The 24,855-nt window shown below is 40.2% G+C and overlaps 1 protein-coding gene across 1 annotated transcript in view; it reads right to left on the bottom strand.

Moving 5' to 3' along the window:
* LOC126335115 (esterase E4-like) overlaps positions 1-23,274 on the bottom strand; it is a 91,964-nt gene extending 68,690 nt beyond the window's left edge. The window contains exons 1-3 of the mRNA XM_049998069.1: positions 22,930-23,274; positions 4,189-4,317; positions 2,444-2,603 (exon numbers count right to left, since the gene is read on the bottom strand). Of these exons, the coding sequence (XP_049854026.1) occupies positions 2,444-2,603; positions 4,189-4,317; positions 22,930-23,160 (520 nt within the window). The 5' untranslated portion in view covers positions 23,161-23,274. The remainder of the gene's footprint in view (positions 1-2,443; positions 2,604-4,188; positions 4,318-22,929) is intronic.
* Positions 23,275-24,855: the final 1,581 nt, after the last annotated feature.

Genomic DNA, 24,855 nt, shown 5'->3' with positions numbered 1-24,855 from the left:
AAATGGATGGAAACCAATAACATAGAGGAATCTATTAAAGCAGACCTTGTGACCTCATTTGGTCAGAAGAATAGCATTTGGAAAGTGTACTGTGCTCAGTAGACACAAAAGTTAAACTTCTGTGGCCCTTCAATTTATATTGGCCTTTGTCAAACAGACATGCACAAACAGCCTGTTGTCTTCATACAGTGATAGACATGTTGCTGATCCAAGTAGATGACTGCAATTGCTGCAGCAAGAACTCAACCAGCAGCAAAAGTGATTAAGGCAGGTTTTATTTTTTTCTTTCTTCTTTCCTGCAAAATTTATTTGAGCAAACCAAATTTTTATTTACTGTTAAAATGTACAACATATTTTATTGTTCATTTATTAAGAGCTGCTTGTATATTATGTGCTCACTTACAATTTCCAATTTTATTTCCCTCTACTGGCAACAATTAAATACACATTTCCATATTGGAATACAAATGTGAGGTCTGTAATGGGACATCCTTGTCTAACATTACTTTTTGTCAACAGTAGTTGTCGATACCAGTATTATTTTTCGATTTTTGGGCAGGTCAGTGTTATCTCAGTTGTTTTTCTGAAAACTTTCACATAATTTTATTAATTTTATACATAGTAAGTTATACTTCATGCTAAAATTTATGAAAAGATATTACTGTATAAAATACTTTAGTTTCAACATTACAATGCATAAGTACTAGTTCTGAATTATTTGCACTCTTACAATTTCTATTATTAATTACACAATACAGTAGTGTTTACTATGTTTATTATGGATTCATTTATGAAATGATAATCGAAATTAATAATGTAACAAAAACTACCAGGAATTCATTTGTTAAGAAAAACTGTGTACCCTTTGGAATATTGCTATTTCCACAGGGAGAGAGTCGTACACTTGCCTCTGATGTGATTGGACATATTTTTGTATAATAGGTGCGAACAGTGTAATTTCGAGCATCTAATCAGAACACCAGAGAACAGGATCAGCAGGAGAATAACAGAAAAACTGTGGAATGGTAAGTGCAATATTAAGTGGATTACAGAAATCAAGGAAGGTATGGATGAGATACAGACTACACTAGAAGATCTAAGAAACAAAACTGACAAAATCAGGAAACTCACAGATAAACAAACCAGACTGCAAATGAGAATCGACAAAGAGACAATAGGAACGGTAGTTTCCAAAGAAGAAAGAAGGATGAGATCCAAGAGAATGAAGAAGTACTGGGCTGACAGGAAACAGAAAAATTTTTTGTATAAAGTAGGCTAGAGTGGTCCAATGAAGGCCATAAAATGTAAATAAATAAAATACTAAAATATGAAAAAATCAGTGGAACATATATTTTTGAAAAACATTCTGCAACAACAATATTCCAATTTATTTAGTTCAAACCAACTATGAGGACCTCATGTTAGATTTTCAGTTTCAAGAGTGAGACCCCTAGACAAGAACTGGAGCCATCTCGGCATAACAAGTGAAGTAAACTTGAAAGTTTATTGTAATCTTCACTCCTCTCAAATCTTCATAAAAGACTTTGCTTATTAATTACTTGGATTGGAAATTGTTTAATTTGGACAATCGATGGAAGAAAGAAGAAGGCGGGCAATTACAAGTTGCCATTGCAGCTACTAATGCAATTGCTTTAAAAACTCTTAACTGACAAACATGGGGAGTTTGCTTTAGTAATGACATATGATGTAACTAAGAAAAGCTCAAGCTTTACACCCATACTTCCTTTACCACAACAGCTACAACAGTGGTATGCTCAGTGGCACTTTCTTGCATTTGTCATTATACCAATGAAATTATTGCTGTAATCAGAAAACAAGAAAAATCCAATTGAAAATTGAAAAAGGCTGTATCTTTAAACTTCAAAAAAGAAATTTTTCTCCAAATTGCTATCTGGCTTCTATAAAACCTCAAAATTGACTTTCACAAAAAATGCTCCAAAATCCCATTTTCTCTTAAATATTACAGCATATGTTGGCCAGTTTTCAACTAAGGTACACTATTCACACACCAAATAAAAGTAGATATTTCTACAGTTCTGGCAAGGTATAACACACTGATTTCCATCATGCAGTCCAAACAGAAAATGAGTTCAAAGTCAATGTCTGGTCAATTCATTGTTGCAGTTCTTATTTATTGCCATGTAAAATAATAGTGTACAATTCTCTTTTTCATTAGAAAAATGGATGAGAGAGGAGTTGGGTATAGCAAATGGTGGACAATCTAGAAAGTGAAGTTTATTTTTTGATTTTAATGCTATGAATAGTATGCAGAATGTAAAGCTAGTAATGCTACAGCTATCTTATTCTGTGAAACAATCAATGACATTTGGTGAATTTTTGTGTCTGCGTGTGAACTTCAGCATATTTACTAATATTTTTATACTTTGTTAAAGATAAATCAAGTGGGTTTTGGGCAACATACCTAAAGCTCCAAGCCTGTAGTTGAGAGTCACAAGAACTATGTCCTCATCTAACAGATACTGAGGACCAAACAGATCACTTGTTCCTCTAAAGAGATAGAAGGCACCAGGGTGTAGAAAGACCATCACTGGTCTCTTTGGGTTTCTAGTATCATCTGGCAACTGGAATTATAGAAATGTGTATAAATTAATCTACTTAATTCCATTGAACTTGCATTATTTACTACTAAGTCATCCCAATCAAGTCATATTGTTATGAAAAATTCCTTCATTTATCATTAGCACTGTGGAAACCACATTTCATATTATCTTGGATGCAATTTACTAGATCAATATGATTATTATTAAGAGATTATTTACTGTGTTAAAAAAATCAGTTAAGTTATTAATCAACACTTTCACGTTTTCAAGACTTGTTAGATCTGAGGTATCCTACTAGAACATCATGCAATATATGCAAATGTGACTTCATATTTTTGTAGATTCTCTTCAGCTGAGGTTTTCAGCACATTCTTTGTTCATGCTCCTTATGACACAGTTCTGTTGAATTCACTGTCCTTTAACAGTTAAAGATCAATTGCGAGCACTGAATCAATGTGTGATCAATTGCTTCTGACTGAAAGCTCTTTGTTTTTTCCATGTCAATATTCTCATTTTAAAATCTGGTTCTGAGGAAATATGACACACACTTTTGGCTGCAACATAAAACTGCATAATTACCTGACTCTTTTCATAGTAGTTGCTACCATTTGTCATCATGTGACCCATGTTTTCAATCTGGGTCTCTCTTTGAGAAATTGTTCCAAGGATTGCAAACATTTATTGAAAGTCAGAGCAACCATTTATTCACAGTGAGATAACAGGTTTTCTGGACTTTTTATAAACAGCCCCCAGAAATAACTGAACAACTTCATTCAAAATAGATCAAAATATTTGGATTAAAACTGATTCATTAGGTTTTTATTTTGGTAATATTATTGCAAATTTCATCTTTCATATATTTTTGTCATTCTATCTTCATATAAATCTTTTTCAGTCAATGTATTATGAGTGTAATTTGCCTGCATACAGAGCTGACACTCTGAGGGACTTACATTTTTATTATGATGTTCTGAAATAGGCACAGAATTGCTCTGATGCTTAATTTAACATAATGTAAAATATAAATCGGATTTAGAGACATGTCATTATCATAGACATTGAGGATTCAGGAAACTCAAATGTATATTTATAAGGGTTTGTCTACTTTTCCAGATATATTTTATGTATATCTCAATGTATTTTACTTCTTCCCTTTAACTTTTAAACTATAAGGCAGAATCACTGAGGCTTGAGGACTTGAAATGTGCACATTTCCGATTGACACATATAAAGTGAAAAATACACACTCCCTAGCTTTTGGAATTGCAGGTAATTATTCCTCCATAATGTAGAAAGGAACTGGCTTATTCTTTCAAATTATGAAATGACTGCAAGCTCTGAGTTATAGAAGATGTCTATGTTTTATTCTGCCAACCTAACTTCACAATTTCTGCATTGGTAGCTGGCATTAGTTTAATATGTAGACCAACATTTATGCAGATATATAATGTAATGGAAAAGGATTCATGCTGATGTAAGAATGATTTGAAAGTATGTATCTAAATTAATGAAACAAGTTGCAAGGAGAATTTTCCATTAACATTTTGGAGATATATGTTTCCTAAAACAGATAGCAAGTGTCTATCATAGAAGTATTTTTACTTACTTTAGTTGTGTACACATTGAGAAACAAGCAGTCTTCAGAGGTCTGGTTAGTGTTCTCTGCTTCAGGACATCTTGCACCATCCATTGTGGCATCCATTACACCATCCCATGGATTTAATGGTACTGGTGGCTGCAAGTTCATAATAATATGTGATAATTTGTGTCATATTCATATTTTATTTACATAGGTTTTTTAAACATTGTCTATATTTACATCTATAGCTACACTCTGAAAATTACTGTGAAGTAAGTACTGTACTATACATAAGTGTTACTTCATGTTTCTTTTGCATATGGAGTGTGGGAAGAATGAATGCTCAAATGCCTCAGTGCAAGCTGCAGTTACTCTAATATTGTCTTTATGATCTCTATGGGAAGAATGTTACAGTGTAAAGTCAAGAGCTGGCATGCCGGTCAAGAATGATAGAGAAGGGAAGGCTATGAGAAGTCAGCCAATCACATGCTGACTGGACCTCTCTCCAGGACAACGTGAAGAGGACATAAGCGCTGCAACCAACTGGTGACAGCCAGTTCAATAGCAACGTCAACTCTAGTTACATTGCTTGTAGATTCTATGTATCTCAGACTTGGGAACTGTCTATTACTGAAAAAGATTCATTATTTTGTATGTTGCCCTTTGCTTGTGACACATCAGTGTAATTGCAAAAGATAAGTATTTTAAATTTCATTTGGTTTCATTTGGTAATAAAACTCATTAATACGATTTGTCTGAATGTTTGTCTGGCAAACCAAGTAGGCAGGCTTCCCTCACACCACATATTTGGCAGAGAGCGTGGAGACATAATAAAAATATATTTAACTGGCTGTAATCCATTGCAAAATTCTGACAAGAGTTATTTTCAGAAGAATTGAAAAACTGACACAAGCCAACTTTACTGCAGATCAGTTTGGGTTTTGGATATATTTGGGAACATATAAGGCAGTACTGACACATATAATTTATTTTAAGAGATAAGTGAAAGTGTGGCAAACATACATTTAAAGCATTTGTACATTTAGAGAATGCTTTTGCCAATGTTGACTGGAATATACTCTTGAAATTATGGAGGTAATGGGGATAAAATAAAGGAACCGAAAGCTTATTTACAAGTTGTACAGAAACCAGACTGCAGTTGTAAGAATTAACAGACATTAAATGGAAGCTGTGGTTGAGAAGGGAGTGAAACAGATTTGCAGACTATCCCCAATTTTATTCAATCTGCACATTGAGCAGGCAGTAGAAGAAGAAATTTGGAGAAGGAATTAAAGTTCAGTGAAAAAAAAATTAAAAATTTCATGCTTAACTGATGACATAGTAACTCTCCCAGAGACAGCAAAGGATTTGGAAGAGCAGTTGAATGGAATAGATTTGAGACCAGGACATAAAATGAACACAACAAAATAAAAACTATGGTAATTGAATTAAAAAAGGCAATACTGAGGGAATTAGGAAATGCAACACTAAAAGTAATAGATGAGATTTGCTATTTATGCAGCAATATGACTGATTATAGCCAAAGCCAAAGTAGAAAGAACAGAAAATGCAGAGTGGCTATAGCATGAAAAGCATTTCTGAAAAAGACAAATTTGTTAACATATAATCTAAATTTAAGTGTTCGAAAGTCTTTTCTGAAAGTATCTGTAGCTTTGTACAAGACATGGATGATAAGTCATTCAGATAAGAAGTGAACAAAAGCTTTTTAAATGTGGTGATACAGAAGAATGTTGAAGGTTAGCTGGAGAGGTCATGTAACTAATGAGGTGGAACTGATTTGAATTGGGGAGAACAAAAATTTGTAGCTCAACTTGACTTGGTTGGCAGGACATATCCTGAGACATGAAGGAATTGTTAATTTGGTAACAGAGGGAAAAGGGGCGGGAGGAGGGGTTAAAATTTTAGAGGAAGACCAAGGGATGAGAACATTAAGCAAACTTCTTATGAAATGACCTCATCAGAGAAATGAGAGAAATTATAGCTCATGCAGAGGTGTAATCATCAACAGTCGCTCTATCCATGCTTCATTCATGAATAGAGCAGGAAAGGTCAAAATTATTTGATAGCTGACTATACCAGCAGGGTACTGACCTTCAAGTGGTCCACTCCACAAAAATTTCAAACAAAAAAGAGTTGGTTTTAATACCATGGTGCAACATGCCTTACAATAATAAAGGAATTACGCTTAGTTATTCTGTATGGGCATAATCAGCTGAATTTTTTAGTGGACAGGTGATATGAATTAAGTCAGTATTTACCTTTAAACACTATGCTCTTTTGTGTCAAATTCCCAGTGATGCCTGATCCGGCTGCTAGGCAAAACTTGCTAAAAGTTTTAAAAGAATGGTTCATGGAATTTTAGCAGTTTGAAGTGATAAAATTGTTAATACTACTGTGGCCCCTTTCTGACAAATTGCCTGCTGGCTTCTGTCTAGTGCTCTTCACACAACATTTGTTTGACAATTTTTGTGCCATTTCACCAGCATGATTGGCTGGTACTGACAAAGCTTCACCCTTCAGGTCGCCAGTAGCTATGGATGGTAAAATTTGACAATGCCAGACACTGGTGCTGCCAAAACATCAGCAAAATTGTCAAACAAAAACTTCAGTCAAAGCACACGAAACATACATCAATAACCTTTTTTCAATTTGAAGTGAGATTGATTTATCAAAAGCTAAATCTTCCATACCTCATTTCATCCAATCCAGGACTCATAAATGTTTTTATCTCTTGTGTTCAGGCACAAATTCTTGAGCTCTTAAAAGTTTGGTAAACCCACTTTCAGATAACTTTATTTCCTAACAAGACATTGAATTAAATGTATACTGTTGTTCATAAGGATTTCAGAAGATGAGTACTTGAAAACTACAGGAGATACAGGAACAGACTCATATCAATGGATGGAGGAAGTTCTCAACTAACATTAGGGGTGCTCAATATGGGCACTGTTTGTGACTTGGTCAATGTGTTGGGTGATTATAAATAAATTGCAACTACTCACAGAGGTTCAGTGTGGGCTGTAATTGTTGTGTGGCAGCACAACTTGGTAACATTCTGTAGCTTTAATGCAGAGCCGAATTGTGCTGGAAATAAATTAGTTCCAGTTTTTGCCAAAAGATACAAATCTGATGCTATGAGTGCGAGAAAGATGTCTATAAATGTCTCCATATATAATGGATTGGAAATGAGGTGTGGGCAGAAAAGGTAAAATAAGTGATAAATGCATAATACTGATTTTATTATTAACTGCCGATTACACTGTTTGTTCAATATGGACACAGGAGATTTCGTGATAAGTAGCTACTATCCGTTTCATAATACCGTTACATGTTATCCTGGATTTTCCATTGTTTGATTTTTTCTGCATGTCTTGTAATTTTCACAGCATCATCTTCAGAAACCATGGAGTTACTCATGAAAAACCCTGTATCTTTTTTTTTTTTAATGCATCCACTGTGTTATCTGGCATTTACCAAACAAACATGTCTGCCTATAGTTACATTATGTTATTTTTAAAATGTAGATACTGTTTTTTTAAGGTATAACTTTGCTGTCACACACTTCCCATCAACACTGAATTGGTGATCCCTTGAGGTCTTAAATGTGTCCTGTCAATTGAGCCCTTGTTTTAGTTGTGACAAACTTCTTGTCTCCCCAGTTCTGTTCAGTAGCTCCTCATTAGTTACATAATCTACCCATCTAATCTTCAGCATTCTTCTGCAGCAGCACATTTCAAAAGCTTCTATTCTTTTCTTGTCTAATGTGTTTATTCTCTATGTTTCTGCACATGAGTACCTTACAAATATTTTCAAAAAAGACTTCCTGACACAAATCTATACTCGATGGTAGCTAATTTCTCTTCTTCAGAAATGCTTTTCTTGTCATTGCCAGTCTAGATTTTATATCCTCTCTACTTCAGCCAACATCAGTTATTTTGTTGCCCATATAACAAAATCCATTCACTGCTTTAAGTGTCTCACTTCCTAGTTCCCTTAAGTGTCAACTGATTTAATTTGACTACATTCCATTATGCTTGTTGTGCTTTTGTTGATGTTTGTCTTATATCCCTTTTTTTTTTCAAGACACTGTCCATTCCATTCCACTGTTCTACCAAGTCCCTAGCTGTCTCTCACAGAATTACAACATCATCAGTAAACCTCAATGTTTTTACTTCTCCTTCTTGAACCTTAGTTTCTACCCCAAATATTTCTTTGGTTTCCTTGACTGCTTGTTTAATGTACAGATCAGATAACATCAGAGGTACACTACAACACTGACTCACTCCCTTTGTAACCACTGCTTCCCTTTCAGGGCCCTTGACAACCGCCATTTGGTTTCTGTACAGGTCATAAATAGCCTTTTTCCTCCCTGAATTTTACCACTGATGCCTTCAGAATTTCAATGAGAGTATTCCAGTCAACACTGGAAAAAGCTTTCTCTAACACTACAAAAATTATATATGTGTGTTTGTCTTCTACGAGAAGTTAGAGGGTCCTACATTTCTTCAGAATCCAAACTGACCTTCCTCAAGGTCAGCTTCTATCAGTTTTTCCATTCTTCTGTAAAGAATTTGTGTAAGTATTTTGCAACCATGACTTATTAAACTGATACCTCAGTAATATCCACACCTGTCAGCACTTGCTTTCTTTGTAATTTGAATTATTACATTCTTCTTGAAGTATGAGGGTATTTCACCTGTCTCATATGTCTTGCACACCAGATGGAAGAGTTTAGTCATTGCTGGCTCTCGCAAGATTATCAGTAGTTTTGACAAAATATTGTTTGCTCCCAGGGCCTTGTTTCAACTTAGGTCTTTCAGGGCTCTGTCAAACTCTTCTCACAGTATATTATTTCCCATCTCTATAATATTGTCTTCAATTTCATCTCCCTTGTATAGCCCCTCTATATGCTCCCCCACCTTTCAGGTTTCTGTTCTTTGCTTAGAACTGTTTCTCCATCTGAGCTTTTGATATTCATGTACCTGCTTCTCTTTTCTCCAAAGACCTCTTTAACTTACACGTAGGCGGTATCTATCTTTCCCCTTGAGGACTATGTTTCTAAATACTTACATTTGTCCTCTAGCCATTCCTGATTAGCCATTCTGCACCCACTATCAATTTCATTTTTTAGATTTTTGTATTCCATTTCACCTGCTTCATTTGCTGTATTTTTGTGTTTTCTCCTTTCATCAGTTAAGTTCAATATCTTCAGTGTTGTACAAGGATTCCTACTAGGCCTTGTCTTTGCACTTTTTTGGTCGCCTGCTACCTTCATTCTCAAAACTACCCAACTGGCCTCTACTGTATTCCCGTCCCCTTTTCCAGTAAACTGCTGCCTGAAATTCCCTCTGAAACTGTCAGTTTATCCAGGTACCAGCTCCTTAATTTTCTACCGTTTTACAATTTCTTCAGTTTTAATCTACAGTCCATAACCAAAAATTGTGGTTTGAGGCCACATCTGCCCCTGGAAACGTCTCACAATTTAAAATCAGTTTCTGAAATGGCTGTTGTATCATAACAGAATCAATCTGAAACCTTCTGGTGTCTCTAAGCATACAACCTACTTTCTTGATTCTTAAACGAAGTGTTAGCAATGATTAAATTATGCTCTGCATAAAATACTACCATGTGGCTTCCTCTTCCATTCCTTACCCCCCGCCCCATATTCAGCTATTATTTTTCCTTCTCTTCCTTTTCCTAGTATCAAATTCAAGTCCCCACAATTAAATTTTTGTCTCCTTTCACTCTCTGAATAATTTCTTTTGTCTCATCACACATTTCTTCAATCTCTTCATCATCTGCAGAGATTGTTGGCAATGTACTCATACTACTGTGTTGAAGTGGGATTAATGTCTATATTTGTTGCAATAATGTGTTCGCTATGCTGTTCATAGTAGCTTACCCATTTCCCTATTTTCTTATTCATTATTTAACTTACTCCTGCATTACCCCCATTTGATTTTGTATTTATAGCCGTGTAATCACCTGACTAGAAGTCCTGTTCCATCTGTCACTGAACTTCACTAATTCTCAAACTGTCTAACAGCAACCTATCCACTTCATTCTTTAAATTTTCTATCCTGCCTGCCTGACTACAGGATCAAACATCCCATGCTCTGATCCATTAACTGCCAGTTTTGTTTCTCCTGATAATGACATTTGCTGAGTAATAACTGCACAGAGATCGAAATGGGGAACTATTTTACCTCCAGAATATTTTACCCGGGAGGACGTCGTCATCATTTAACCATACAATAGAGCAGCAAGCCCTCAGAAGTTTCTGCTTGCTTTCAGCCATTCGCAACACCAGCACAACAAGACCATTTTGGCTGATATTAGAAGTCCAGTTAACAGAACTGCAACTACTGAAAAGTCTGCTGCCCCTCTTTACGAACCACCCATTCGTCTGGCCTCTTGACAGAGAGCTCTCTGTCCTGGTTGCACGTTTAGTATGCTGATCTGTCTTGCTGAGGCACGCAAACCTCAAACACTATTTTTAACGTCTCACTTCCTAACCCAATTCCCTCAGCATAACGAAATTTAAATTTTGTTCAAAAGGGTTGCTCTGAAAAGATTTTTTGTGTGTTATTTACCACAAAATTTCACATGGAAGTGTCTGCAACACAGGTTCTGCTTCTAATCGATAGCAGAGCTACCCGTAGTTACTTGCGACGGAAGGCAGAGCACTGATTTATGTGCAGAACGCTTAGAAGACCTACCTGTAACCACAACAGTACCCTTCTGTCATACACTTTACTGTAATCTGCATACCGTAGAAGTGCTACTTGTAGCAAATACATTACACAACAGGTACCGTATAACCTATCGGCAAATAAAAATCGAGCAGGGAAGTCCCCATTCTCTCTACCCAATGCGCCACGAGGACAGCTACAGACTGTTTCACAACGTTATTCAGGCCCTTTCACAGCGACACTTTTAAATGAATGGTAATGGAGTAATCAGACATACCTGGGAGAGTTTATTTTCCTCTGAATGTGTTAAATATACAGAATACATCTACGTCTACGTGTTTTCTCTGCTATTCACAGCTAAGTGCCTGGCAGAGGGTTCTATGAACCACCTACAAGCTGTCTCTCTACCGTTCCACACCCGAACGGCGCGGAGGGGAAAAAAGCATTTAAATTTTTCTGTGTGAGCCCTGATTTCTCTTATTTTATCGTGATGATCATTTCTCCCTATGTAGGTGGGTGCCAACAGAATGCTTTCGCAATCGGAGGAGAAAACTGGTGACTGAAATTTCATGAGAAGTTCCCATCGCAACTAAAAATGATTGCCACTCCATTTCACGTATCATATCTGTGGCACTATCTCCCCTATTTCGCGATAATACAAAACGAGCCGCCCTTCTTTGAACTTTTTCGATGTCATTCATCAGTCTCACCTGATCGGATCCCACACCGCACAGCAATACTCCAGAATAGGGCGGACAAATGTAGTGTTAGCAGTCTCTTTAGTAGATCTGTTTCACCTTCTAAGTGTTCTGCCAGTGAATCGCAGTCTTTGGTTTGCTCTACCCACAACATCATCTATGTGATCGTTCCAATGTAAGTTATTTGTCACTGTAAACCCTAAGTATTTAGTTGCATTTACAGCCTTCAGATTTTTGTGACTTGTCGAGTAATCGATTTTTTTTAGTACTCATGTGAATAACTTCACACTTTTCTTTATTCAAGATGAATTGCCCTTTTTCGCACCGTATAGATATCTTATCTTAATCATTTTGCGATTCGTTTTGGTCATCTGACGACTTTACAAGACGGTAAATGACAGCGCCATCTGCAAACAATTTAAGAGATCAGCAACAATAGAGGGGCCTATAGCACTTCCTTGGGGAACGCCGGATATTACTTGTGTTTTACTTGACGACTTTCCGTCTATTACTACGAACTGTGACCTTTCTGACAGGAAATGACGAATCCAGCCTCGCAACTGAGGTGATATTCCACAGGCATGCATTTTGGTTAGAAGACGTTTCTGAAGAACGGTGTCGAAAGCTTTCTGGAAATCTAAAAATATGAAATCAATTTGACGTCCCAGGTCGATAGCACTCATTACTTCATGAGTATAAAGAGCTAGTTGTGATTTGCAAGAACGATATTTTCTAAATCTATGCTGACTATATGTCAATAAATCGTTTTGTTGGAGGTAGTTCCTAATGTTCGAATACAGTAGGCCTATATGTTCCCAAACCCTACCGCAAATCGACGTTAGTGATATGGGCCTGTAATTCAGCGGATTACTCCTACTTCCCTTTTTGGGTATTGATGTTACTTGTGCAATTTTCCAACCTTTAGGTGCGGATCTTTCTGTGAGCGAGGGGTTGTATATAATTGCCAAGTATGGGTCTATTGTTATCACCATAATATGAGAGTAACCTGAGTGTTATACAATCTGGACTGGAGGCCTTGTCTTTATTAAGTGATTTAAGCTGCTTTGCCACACCGAGGATATCTACTTCGTTCCTCATTTTGGCAGTTGTTCTTGATTGGAATTCAGGAATATTTACTTCGTCTTCTTTCGTGAAGGAGTTCCGGAAAACTGTGTTTAATAACGCTGCTTTAGTGGCACTGTCATCACTGCCTTCACCCTTGTTATCGCGCAGTGGAAGTATTGATTGTGTCTTGCCACTGGTGTGCTTTATATATGACAAGAAACTCTTTGGGTCTTCTGCCAGATTCCGAGACAGAGTTTCATTGTGGAAATTATTAAAAGCATCTCACACTGAAGCACGCACTATATTTCGAACTTGTGTGCCTCAGCGATACAGATAGCCGTACCGTAGGTGCAACCACAACGGAGGGGTATCTGTTGAGAGGCCACACAAACGTGTGGTTCCTGAAGAGGGGCAGCAGCCTTTTCAGTAGTTGCAGGGGCAACAGTCTGGATGATTGACTGATCTGGCCTTGTAACACTAACCAAAACGGCCTTGCTGTGCTGGTACTGCAAACGGCTCAAAGCAAGGGGAAACTACGGCCGTAATTTTTCCCAAGGGCATGCAGCTTTACTGTATGGTTAAATGATGATGGCGTCCTCTTGGGTAAAATATTCCGGAGGTAAAATAATCCCCCATTCGGATCTCCGGGCGGGGACTACTCAGGAGGACGTCGTTATCAGAAGAAAACTGGCGTTCTACGGATCGGAGGGTGGAATGTCAGATCCCTTAATCGGGCAGGTAGGTTAGAAAATTTAAAAAGGGAAATGGATACGTTAAAGTTGGATATAGTGGGAATTAGTGAATTGCGGTGGCAGGAGGAACAAGACTTTTGGTCAGGTGAATACAGGGTTATAAACACAAAATCAAAAAATCGAATAGGGGCAATGCAGGAGTAGGTTTAATAATGAATAAAACAATAGGAATGCGGGTAAGCTACTACAAACAGCACAGTGAACACATTGTTGTTGCCAAGATAGATACGAAGCCCACGCCTACGACAATAGTACAAGTCTATATGCCAACTAGCTCTGCAGATGACGAAGAAATTGAAGAAATGTATGATGAAATAAACGAAATTATTCAGATAGTGAAGGGAGACGAAAATTTAATAGCCATGGGTGACTGGAATTCGGTAGTAGGAAAAGGGAGAGAAGGGAACATAGTAGGTGAATATGGATTGGGGGTAAGGAATGAAAGAGGAAGGCGCCTGGTGGAATTTTGCACACAGCATAACTTAGTCATAGCTAACACTTGGTTCAAGAATCATCAAAGAAGGTTGTATACATAGAAGAACCCTGGAGATACTAAAAGGTATCATATAGATTGTATAATGGTAAGGTTCTAAATTGTAAGACATTTCCAGGGGTAGATGTGGACTCTGACCACAATCTATTGGTTATGAACTGTAGATTAAAACTGAAGAAACTGCAAAAGCGTGGGAATTTAAGGAGATGGGACGTGGATAAACTGACTAAACCAGAGGTTGCACAGAGTTTCAGGGAGAGCATAAGGGAACAATTGGCAAGAATGGGGGAAAGAAATACAGTAGAAGAAGAGTGGGTAGCTTTGAGGAATGAAGTAGTGAAGGCAGCAGAGGATCAAGTAGGTAAAAAGACGAGGGCTAATAGAAATCCTTGGGTGACAGAGGAAATATTGAATTTAATTGACGAAAGAAGAAAATATTAAAATGCAGTAAATGAAGCAGGCAAAAAGGAATAAAAACGTCTCAAAAATGAGATCGACAGGAAGTGCAAAATGGCTAAGCAGGCATGGCTAGAGGACAATTGTAAGGATATAGAGGCTTATCTCACTAGAGGTAAGATAGATACTGCCTACAGGAAAATTAAAGAAACATTTGGAGAAAAGAGAACGACTTGTACGAATATCAAGAGCTCAGATGGGACCCAGGATTAAGCAAAGAAGGGAAAGCAGAAAGGTGGAAAGCATATATAGAGGGCCTATTCAAGGGCGATGTACTTAAGGACAATATTATGGAAATGGAAGAGGATGTAGATGAAGATGAAATGGGAGGTATGGTACTGCGTGAAGAGTTTGACAGAGCACTGAAAGACCTGAGTCCAAACAATGCCCCGGGAGTAGACAACATTCCATTAGAACTACTGACAGCCTTGGGAGAGCCAGTCCTGACAAAACTCTACCATCTGGTGAGGAAAATGTATGAGACAGGTGAAATACACTCAGACTTCAAGAAGAATATAATAATTCCAATCCCAAAGAAAGCAGGCGTTGACAGATGTGAAAATTACCGAACTATCAGTTTAATAAGTCATGGCTGCAAAATACTAACGCGAATTCTTTACTGACGAATGGAAAAACTGGTAGAAGCCGACCTTGGGGAAGATCAGTTTGGATTCCGTAGAAATATGGGGACACGTGAGGTAATACTGACCCTACAACTTATTTTAGAAGCTAGATTAAGAAAAGGCAAACATACATTTATAGCATTTGTAGACTTAGAGAAAGCTTTTGACAATGTTGACTGGAATATTCTCTTTCAAATTCTAAAGGTGGCAGGAGTAAAATACAGGGAGCAAAAAGCTATTTATAATTTGTACAGAAACCAGATGGCAGTTATAAGAGTCGAGGGACATGAAAGGGAAGCAGTGGTTGGGAAGGGACTGAGACAGGGTTGTAGCCTCTCCCCAATGTTATTCAATCTGTATATTGAACAAGCAGTAAAGGAAACAAAAGAAAAATTCGGAGTAGGTATTAAAATCCATGAAGAAGAAATAAAAACTTTAAGGTTCGCCGATGACATTGTAGTTCTGTCAGAGACAGCAAAGGACTTGGAAGAGCAGTTGAACAGAATGGACAGTGTCTTAAAAGGAAGATTTAAGATGAACATCAACAAAAACAACGCGAGGATAATGGAATGTAGTCGAATTAAATCGGGTGATGCTGAGGGAATTAGATTAGGAAATGAGACACTTAAAGTAGTAAAGGTGTTTTGCTATTTGGGGAGCAAAATAACTGATGATGGCCAAAGTAGAGAGGATATAAAATGTAGACTGGCAATGGCAAGGAAAGCGTTTCTGAAGAAGAGAAATTTGTTGACATCGGGTATAGATTGAAGTGTCAGGATGTCGTTTCTGAAAGTATATGTATGGAGTGTAGCCATGTATGGAAGTGAAACATGGACGATAACTAGTTTGGACAAGAAGAGAATAGAAGCTTTCTAAATGTGGTGCTACAGAAGAATGCTGAAGATTAGATGGATAGATCGCATAACTAATGAGGAGGTACTGAATAGGACTGGGGAGAAGAGGAGTTTGTGGCACAACTTGACTAGAAGAAGGGATCGGTTGGTAGGACATGTTCTGAGGCATCAAGGGATCACAAATTTAGTATTGGAGGGCAGAGTGGAGGGTAAAAATCGTAGAGGGAGACCAAGAGATGAATACACTAAACAGATTCAAAAGGATGTAAGTTGCAGTAAGTACTGTGAGATGAAGAAGCTTGCACAGGATAGAGTCGCGTGGACAGCTGCATCAAACTAGTCTCAGGACTGAAGACCACAACAACAACAACATTATCTCTCAATTGCCCTCGATACTATCTCTTTGAAGTCGTTCCACATTTTTTTACGCTTACGTGATCAGATCGGAAAGAGTGGAGACTGTCTCTTAAAAAACGAGTTAAGAGCATTTTTATCAGCTTTTTTAAATAGACGTACTTTGCGTTTTTTTAATGGGTGTAGGTGTTATGGTATTCAGCCTAGCAGCAACTGCCTTGTGTTCGCTAATCCCTGTATTCGTCCGATACTCCCTATTTGTGCAGGATTATTTGCTGCTAAGATATCAAGTATGCTTTCGCAACCATTTAAGCTTTCTGAGAAAGCATTCAGTGCCAGCCTTGATGGCCGAGTGGTTCTAGGCGCTACAGTCTGGAACCACGCGAGCGCTCCGGCCGCAGGTTCGAATCCTGCCTCGAGCATGGATGTGTGTGATGTCCTTAGGTTAGTTACGTTTAATTAGTTCTAAGTTCTAGGTGACTGATGACCTTAGATTTTAAGTCCCATAGTGCTCAGAGCCATTTGTACCATTGCCTTCAGTACAAATTCCGATGACGTTTTATGCCTGCCACCGGCTTTAAACGTTTAATTTTTCCAGCATATCGAGGGTAGATTGAAGTAGCCACTGGCTATAATTGTATGAGTGGGGTACCTATTTGAAACGAGACTTAAGTTTTCTTTGAACTCTTCAACAACTATATCTTCTGAGTCGCAGGGTCGATAAAACGATACAATGAATAGTTTACTCCGATTGTCAAGTATAGCCTCTACCAATACTATTTAGCAGGAACTACCTAATTCAACTTCACTACAAGGTAAACTACTCCTGACAGCAATAAATACTCCACCAATTGTATTTAATCTATCCTTTCTGAATACTGTTAGGTCGTTTGAAAAAACTTGAGCTGAAGTTATTTCCAGCTTTAGCCTGCTTTCCATGCCTATAACTATTTGAGCTTCAGGGCTTTCTACTAAGGATTGGAGCTCTGGTTCTTTCCCGACACAGCTACGACAATTGACAACTACAATGCCGATCGTTTCTACAGCTACCATACTGTGTTTTACCTTCCCCCTTTTGGGCGGACCCCCTTTCTGTGGTTTTCTGAGACCCTCTAACTTATAAAACGGCCCAGTCCCATCCACACAGCCCCCGCTACCTGTGTACCCGCTTCCTGTGTGTAAGGGACTCCTGATCCATTAAACGGAACCCAGAAACCCACCACCCGACGGCGCAAGTCAAGTATTCTGCAGCCTACACGGTCACAGAACCGCCTGAGTCTCTGACTCAGAACCTCCACTTGGCTCTGCACCAAAAGACCACAGTCGGTTCTGTAGACGATGCTGCAGATGCTGAGCTCCGTCTAATCTTGCAAGCAAGACTGGCAGTCTTTACCATTTCTGCATCCAGAGAGAATCTCCTGCAATCCAAAGCGACACACATCATTGGTACCGATATGGGCTACCACCTGCAATTGGCTGCACCCTGTACTCTTCATGGCATCCGGAAGCACCCTTTCCACATCCGGAATGACTCCCCCCCAGTATACACACGGAGTGCATACTGGATTCCTTCCCCTCCTTGGCAGCCATATTCCCAAGGGTCCCCATTACACGCCTAACATTGGAGCTCCCAACTACCAGCAAACCCACCCTCTATGAATGCACAGACCTTGAGGGCCGAGAAGCTTCCTCTGGAACAGGGTGGACGACTGCATCCAGCTCAGAGAGTTCGTCATCCACAGATAACTGCCGAAACTTGTTCGTAAAACGAACTGGGGAGGGCCTGCGATCGGCCCCTTGGAAGTCTTTCGCTCCCTGCCAGACTTTGGAATGATCCCCCACTCGCCCACGGGTGAGGGGTCAACCTCAGCGCAGGCAGTGCCCGGGGCGGCCACAGCAGTGGACCAATCTGGGGTAGGTGGGTCGTGCTCGACGTCCATCACGTCTCCGCGTCCGACCCCCCCCCCCCCCCCCCCCCAAAGTGATGCTCTTGGCAGCAGAAGACAACACTGCCTGGATTTGTGAGCGAAGGGTCACCAACTCAGATCGCATCTGTACACAGCAATCACAGTGCCTATCCATTTCTGAAGTCGCTCCTGTTTGAAACTCGTAAAAATATGCGATAAACGAAACGGTGTACTCGCCTTAGTAGCAACAGGAACTCGAGCGGCTCTGTCACTGACGGTCTAGCCGACACTGAGCTGTTCTAAACAAAACAACCAAAAGCATGTGCGATACGAGGGTCGATACAAGGGTAGATAGCAACGGCGGTACTCTACGCTACACTGTTATTAAAATAACAGGTTGTTCCTAGTAAGCACTCAAACATTCAAGAAATTACAAAAATATACTAGTAACTACGCAAGTAACCGAAAATAAGTCGCTCCTGTTTCAAGCTCGTAAAAATATGTAATAAATGAACGGTGTATTTGCCTTATTAGCAGCAGGAACACGAGTGGCTATGTTACTGACGGTATAACCGAATACAGAAATTAGTCATTAATATAACTAACGCAAGAAACACACACTGAGAAAATCTCCTCATTTCACTGCACGGTGGACCGCACCGCTAGATGGCAGACCGTTTGTTACTCTTTTCGCTGTGCCTTTGCTGAGAGACAGCGTTCCGGCCTAAATGAAAAACTTATCATCCAATTATTCGAAAACTATTACGAGAAAAAATCTGATTTTTGCGCATCTTACAGTCTGATATCTTTATTCGATAAATAATTGAATTTGTTTATTGTCGTTATTCGTCATAGTTACGGTGCTGCTCAAAAATGGTTCAAATGGCTCTAAGCACTATGGGACTTAACATCTGAGGTCATCAGTCCCCTAGACTTAGAACTACTTAAGCCTAACTAACCTAACAACATCACACACATCCATGATCGAGGCAGGATTCGAACCTGCGAGCGTAGCAGCAGTGCGGTTCGGACCGAAGCGCCTAGAATCGCTCGGCCACAGCGGCCGGCTACAACGCTGCATCAAACTCAGGTGTAAAAATGCATTACGTAAATTTTGCCTATGGTTGATTTTAGCTCGTACAATGCAGCGAGTGAAATATATCATGACGAATTGTATCCAAATCAGCTACTGTATTTGTAAGTGATAATTACAAATAGCTTTATTTTCTGCATACCGTATCGAAAATGTAGGCAGTTAACTGGCATTGTACATCATCTGATGAAGCCCAATTTGAAAAGATAATGTGCGTAACCTATTTGCAAAATAAAATGTACGTTGCTACGATGTATCAATGCGCTCAATGATCCAGTGCCATGCGAGTTGTGGACCGTTGAATGGCCTGTTTAAAATAGACGTCGCATAATGTAATGGAACCTACCATTTTATAAGAAAGAAACTTGCATGTTTGAAGACAGTAACTGTTATCGAAAGAACAGATACTATTGATGACCGTGCAGCTTCTCTAGAATAATAATAATTAATTGAAACCCTCAGCTGCCAACAGGTGTTGCTGATACAGCTCGATGGGGACAACTTAAAATGCCCAGGTCGGGCCACACATTTTCAGCTGTCCCCATCGAGCTGTATCAGCAACACCTGTCGGCAGCTGAGGGTTTCAATTAATTATCAGTTGTATGTTTGGTTTTGAGCTAAAACTCAAAAGATAGTATAATGCGGACAATTTTAACGTGGCAAATTAGGTGGCGGATGTTTAGAACTATAGTTGCATCGAATACCGCTAGAGGTTGGGTCTGAACTACGTCGTTAACAATACTCTGCTCACTTCAACAAACAGTTGTGTGGTAGGCGTCCCCGAATGCTTTGTGTTGCGCGTTGCTTGTTTTCTTTGCTTATTTTGAAATAAGTGAAGCGACTAATCCTGATCTACCACCAGTTTTGATTACGACTTTACAACACCAGAAGAGATCGGCGATGCCTTAACAATGTGTTAGTTCTGCTGTAGGCTGTTGCCCAGCGAAATGGTTTGCTTACCCGCACCGCTCCTTCTCCTGTGGCGGTCTAAATTCTCGTTTGTTTAGGCTCACGGCCATCTGCGACAACAGCCTAGAGAGCCCGCCCTCTGCGCTATAGCGATTGGAAAACAAAATCTGTGACGTTTTTCGATGGCGCCGAAATTCTTCCCCTAACGTTAAAATCAAGTTCCTGTACGCTCGGTTCTATTACTGAGCTAAGGGCCTTGTCAGTTCTATCTGTAGAGTTGTCAAGCATGTGTCGTAGGTTCAAAAATGGTTCAAATGGCTCTCAGCACTATGGGACTTAACATCAGAGGTCATCAGTCCCCTAGACTTAGAACTACTTAAACCTGACCAACCTAAGGATATCACACACATCCATGCCTGCGGCGGGATTCGAACCTGCGACCGTAGCAGCAGCGCGGTTCTAGTTCAAATGGCTCTGAGCACTATGGGACTTAACTTCTGAGGTCATCAGTCCCCTTAAACTTAGAACTACTTAAACTTGACCAACCTAAGGACATCCCACACATCCATGCCCGAGGCAGGGTTCGAACCTGCGACCATAGCGGTCACGCGGTTCCGGACTGTAGCGCCTAGAACTGCTCGGCCACTCTGGCCGGACGCGGCTCTGGACTGAAGCGCCTAGAACTGCGCGGCCACAACGGCCGGCTGTGTCGTAGGTCTATGAATAGCCACGAAAAGCCGAAATTAGTTGCTGCAGATTTTTTATTTTCTAATTGGGTGGGAAAAAAACAAATAATGTCAGGAAACACCTTATACCACAGATGCATTCACCTAATTGGCGGGAAGATGCTGCTACTTTTCAACAGAACAACCATTTTTGAAAGTTTAAATATAGTCCAACGAAGAAAACAATGGCTATCTCGGAAAAAAGAGTTGTTTACAGTTTTAGGATACGCCAACATTGCAGTCAAAAAGTTCCCAATCACCACTTTTTTTTAACAGTCAATCTCAAAGAACTATCAATTTGTTTCTCTCTGTCATGTAGCGTGACGACCGTTTACGTTTGTGCATCTAACAATTTACAAAGAAAATAGATGCGAATTTCGACAAAAATAGACGCGAATTCTGCAAACAACTCAAATGGTTCAAATGGCTCTGAGCACTATGGGACTCAACTGCTGTGGTCATTAGTCCCCTAGAACTTAGAACTACTTAAACCTAACTAACCTAAGGACATCACACACATCCATGCCCGAGGCAGGATTCGAACCTGCGACCGTAGCATGCAAACAACTGTTGGGAATTTTGCCAAAACTAGATGCTATATTTTCCAGTCCCTACTCATAATCGATCCAAGATATCGAATAGAGATATATACACTACTGGCCATTAAAATTGCTACACCACGAAGATGACGCGCTACAGACGCGAAATTTAAACGACACTAAGAATATGCCGTGATATGCAAATGATTAGCTTTTCAGAGCATTTACACAAGGATGGCGACACCTACAACGTGCTGAAATGAGGAAAGTTTCCAACCGATTTCTCATACACAAACAGCAGTTGACCGGCGTTGCCTGGTGAAACGTTGTGATGCCTCGTGTAAAGAGGAGAAATGCGTTCCATCACGTTTCCGACTTTGATAAAGGTCGGATTGTAGACTATCGCGATTGCGGTTTATCGTATCGCGACAATGCTTCTCGCGTTGGTCGAGATCCAATGACTCTTAGCAGAATATGGAATCGGTGGTTCAGGGGGGTAATACGGAACGCCGTGCTGGATCCCAACGGCCTCGTATCACTAGTAGTCGCGATGACAGGCATCTCATCCGCATGGCTGTAACGGATAGTGCTGCCACGTCTCGATCCCTACGTCAACAGATGGGGACGTTTGCAAGACAACAACCATCTGCACGAACAGCTCGACGACGTTTGCAGCAGCATGGACTATCAACTCGGAGACCACGGCTGTGGTTACCCTTGACGCTACATCACAGAAAGGAGCGCCTGCGATGGTGTACTCAACGACGAACCTGGGTGCACGAATGGCAAAACTTCATATTTTCGGATGAATCCAGGTTCTGTTTACAGCATCATGATGGTCGCATCTGTGTTTGGCGACACTGCCGTGAACGCACATTAGAAGCGTGTATTCGTCATCGCCACACTGGCGTATCACCTGGCGTGATGGTATGGGGTGCCATTGGTTACGCGTCTCGGTCACCTCTTGTTCGCATTGACGGCACTTTGAACAGTGGACGTTACATTTCAAATGTGTTACGACCCGTGGCTCTATCATTCATTCGATCGCTGCGAAAGCCTACATTTCAAGAGGATAATGCACGACTGCATGTTGCAGGTCCTGTACGGGCCTTTCTGGATACAGAAAACGTTCGACTGCTGCCCTGGCCAGCACATTCTCCAGATCTCTCACCAATTGAAAACGTCTGGTCAATGGTGGCCGAGCAATTGGTTCGTCACAATACGCCAGTCACTACTCTTGATGAACTGTGGTATCGTGTTGAAGCTGCATGGGCAGCTGTACCTCTACACGCCATCCAATCTCTGTTTGACTCAATGCCCAGGCGTATCAAGACCGTTATTACGGCTAGAGGTGGTAGTTCTTGGTACTGATTTCTCAGGATCTGTGCATCCAATTTGCGTGAAAATGTAATCACATGTCATTTCTAGTATAATATATTTGTCCAATGAATACCCGTTTATCATCTGCATTTCTTCTTGGTGCAGCAATTTTAATGGCCAGTAGTGTATGTACATATATGCTCTTTGGCCTCGCCCCCTGCCTGAAGCACGACTCGCTCTTTAGTTCACCAACAGGCTGCAGCGTACCTTGAAGCGCAAGTCGCCGACTGGAGGCTGCGCGTAGCGCACTCCCCTGAACGAGTAAATGGTTCGGCCATCCAGGGAGCGCAGCACGCTACCCCGCAGCCGCCCCTGCGGCGTCTGCACCTCCGGGAACTCCTCTGACGCTGACGTCGACGGCGCCCCGCCCTCGCCCGCTGCCGCCAGCCACAAGGCGCACGACACGACTGCCACCAGAGCCGTTACTCTTCTGCTCATGTCTGCAAGGGAGTGGCTGGCGGCGCCGGCGTGGTAGCTCAGCCTTTTTATGTAGCACTGGCTGCCGCACTTACGCCAGGTGGCCGCTTCTCGGAAGTGGGCGCGCACATGGCGAAACCTACTCCACACGAAAACATCCTTCCAGCAGCGATATTCTGCGCGCGAGCCAGTAGCTTTCCGGTAGCGTCTTGCATGCTGCATTCCCAGAAGGATACTGTCTTGCATTCTACATAAATCTACTTACATATTTCGCAAGCGACTGTGCAGTGCACATCTAGTAATTTCCCCTCCTGTTGCAAATGGAACCATGATATAGCGGAAACATACAAAACTTTTTTTATTACACCTTTATTGCACCACAAGATAACGTCCCATATAATTGAGCCTTACAAAATTTGTGATATAACTGACCACATCGAAACCTGGTGCAGAACAACCTGCCTCCGGCTGTTGCTGCCGAGGTTTGCATACATTCTAACAATCGGAACACAGCGGTCTGAATTGTTTAAAATATTTGTTTTCACGATTTCAATTAAGAGTTTAACAGTTTTAAAGGATGAGTTACAAAATTTAGATTCGTAAATCATTACAAACACTATAGAATAACAAGCAGGTCAAAGAGTATAGTCAACGTTGGCAAAACAGAAAATGTAGTTGTACAATAACATATAATTTACAAAACTAAATAACTCTTTAATTACAGAATGAATTTTATTACTAACGTGTTTCCTGGGTCCTTTCATTAAGCTGAACAATAATAACAAATAGGTTTTACTTCACGATTCTTATAAATGTGTGTTTTACTATTTCCTTACTTTCATTGTGTACAGCTTCGAATAAAGGCTATATTTCACAACAATTTCATTATTAGTCATAATAACTGTACCCAGAGTACCGTAATTTCATCATTCTAGCCAACTAACAACATTACAAGATGTGCTCACTAAGATTCGCTGCATCGCATATACATCGCGAAGTGGTATCGAACGGCTCAGCCGGGAATTGCTATTTTCATCAAGAGTAAGCCTATTCCGTTTCTTTACAAAATGAAGCGAAACTGTTTGTATGTATGCTTCAATAACGATTCCTAATCTCTCTCATTTAGGCCTTACGCAGGATGCAAATGCAGGTTCTCTAAAGGCTATCTTGCACGTCGACACTATGTTGTGAAACTAAGTTTCGAAACCGCGCTACTTGCCATTGCTCATGCACGGTGCACCGCTGCGCCAAGTCGCTGTTAAAACTAATCAGTTTCTGCTTGTTCCAACTTCGGCGACGCGAAACTAGTCGTTGCGTTTGGTTTGAGGTTAGATGTTAAGTCGGTAGCATGTCAACAAGTTAAACATAGTGTGGGAAACTGAGAAAATTGTTCGATTATTGGACATGTATGCTATGTCTAGGTGTTTGTGGGATTTGGAAACGTCGACTAGAAAACTAAGCAACTTGAGAAGTTCTTGAGGCCGTCCTACACGACCTGAACATGGATGGTTTCAAATGGCTCTAAGCGCTATGAGACTTTTACATATGAGGCCATCAGCCCCTAGAACTACTTAAACCCATTTAACCTAAAGACATCACACACATCTACGCCCGAGGCAGGATTCGAACCTGCGATCATAGCAGCAGCGCGGTTCCGGACTGAAGCGCCTAGAACCGCTCGGCCACAACGGCCTGCTCGTAGATGGTTTAAGGTGG

This window comes from Schistocerca gregaria, chromosome 2, assembly GCF_023897955.1.
Source record: "Schistocerca gregaria isolate iqSchGreg1 chromosome 2, iqSchGreg1.2, whole genome shotgun sequence".
Lineage (NCBI taxonomy): Eukaryota > Metazoa > Arthropoda > Insecta > Orthoptera > Acrididae > Schistocerca > Schistocerca gregaria.
Note: the sequence above shows the minus strand (reverse complement) of the source record. Positions and strands in the feature narration are given on the sequence as shown.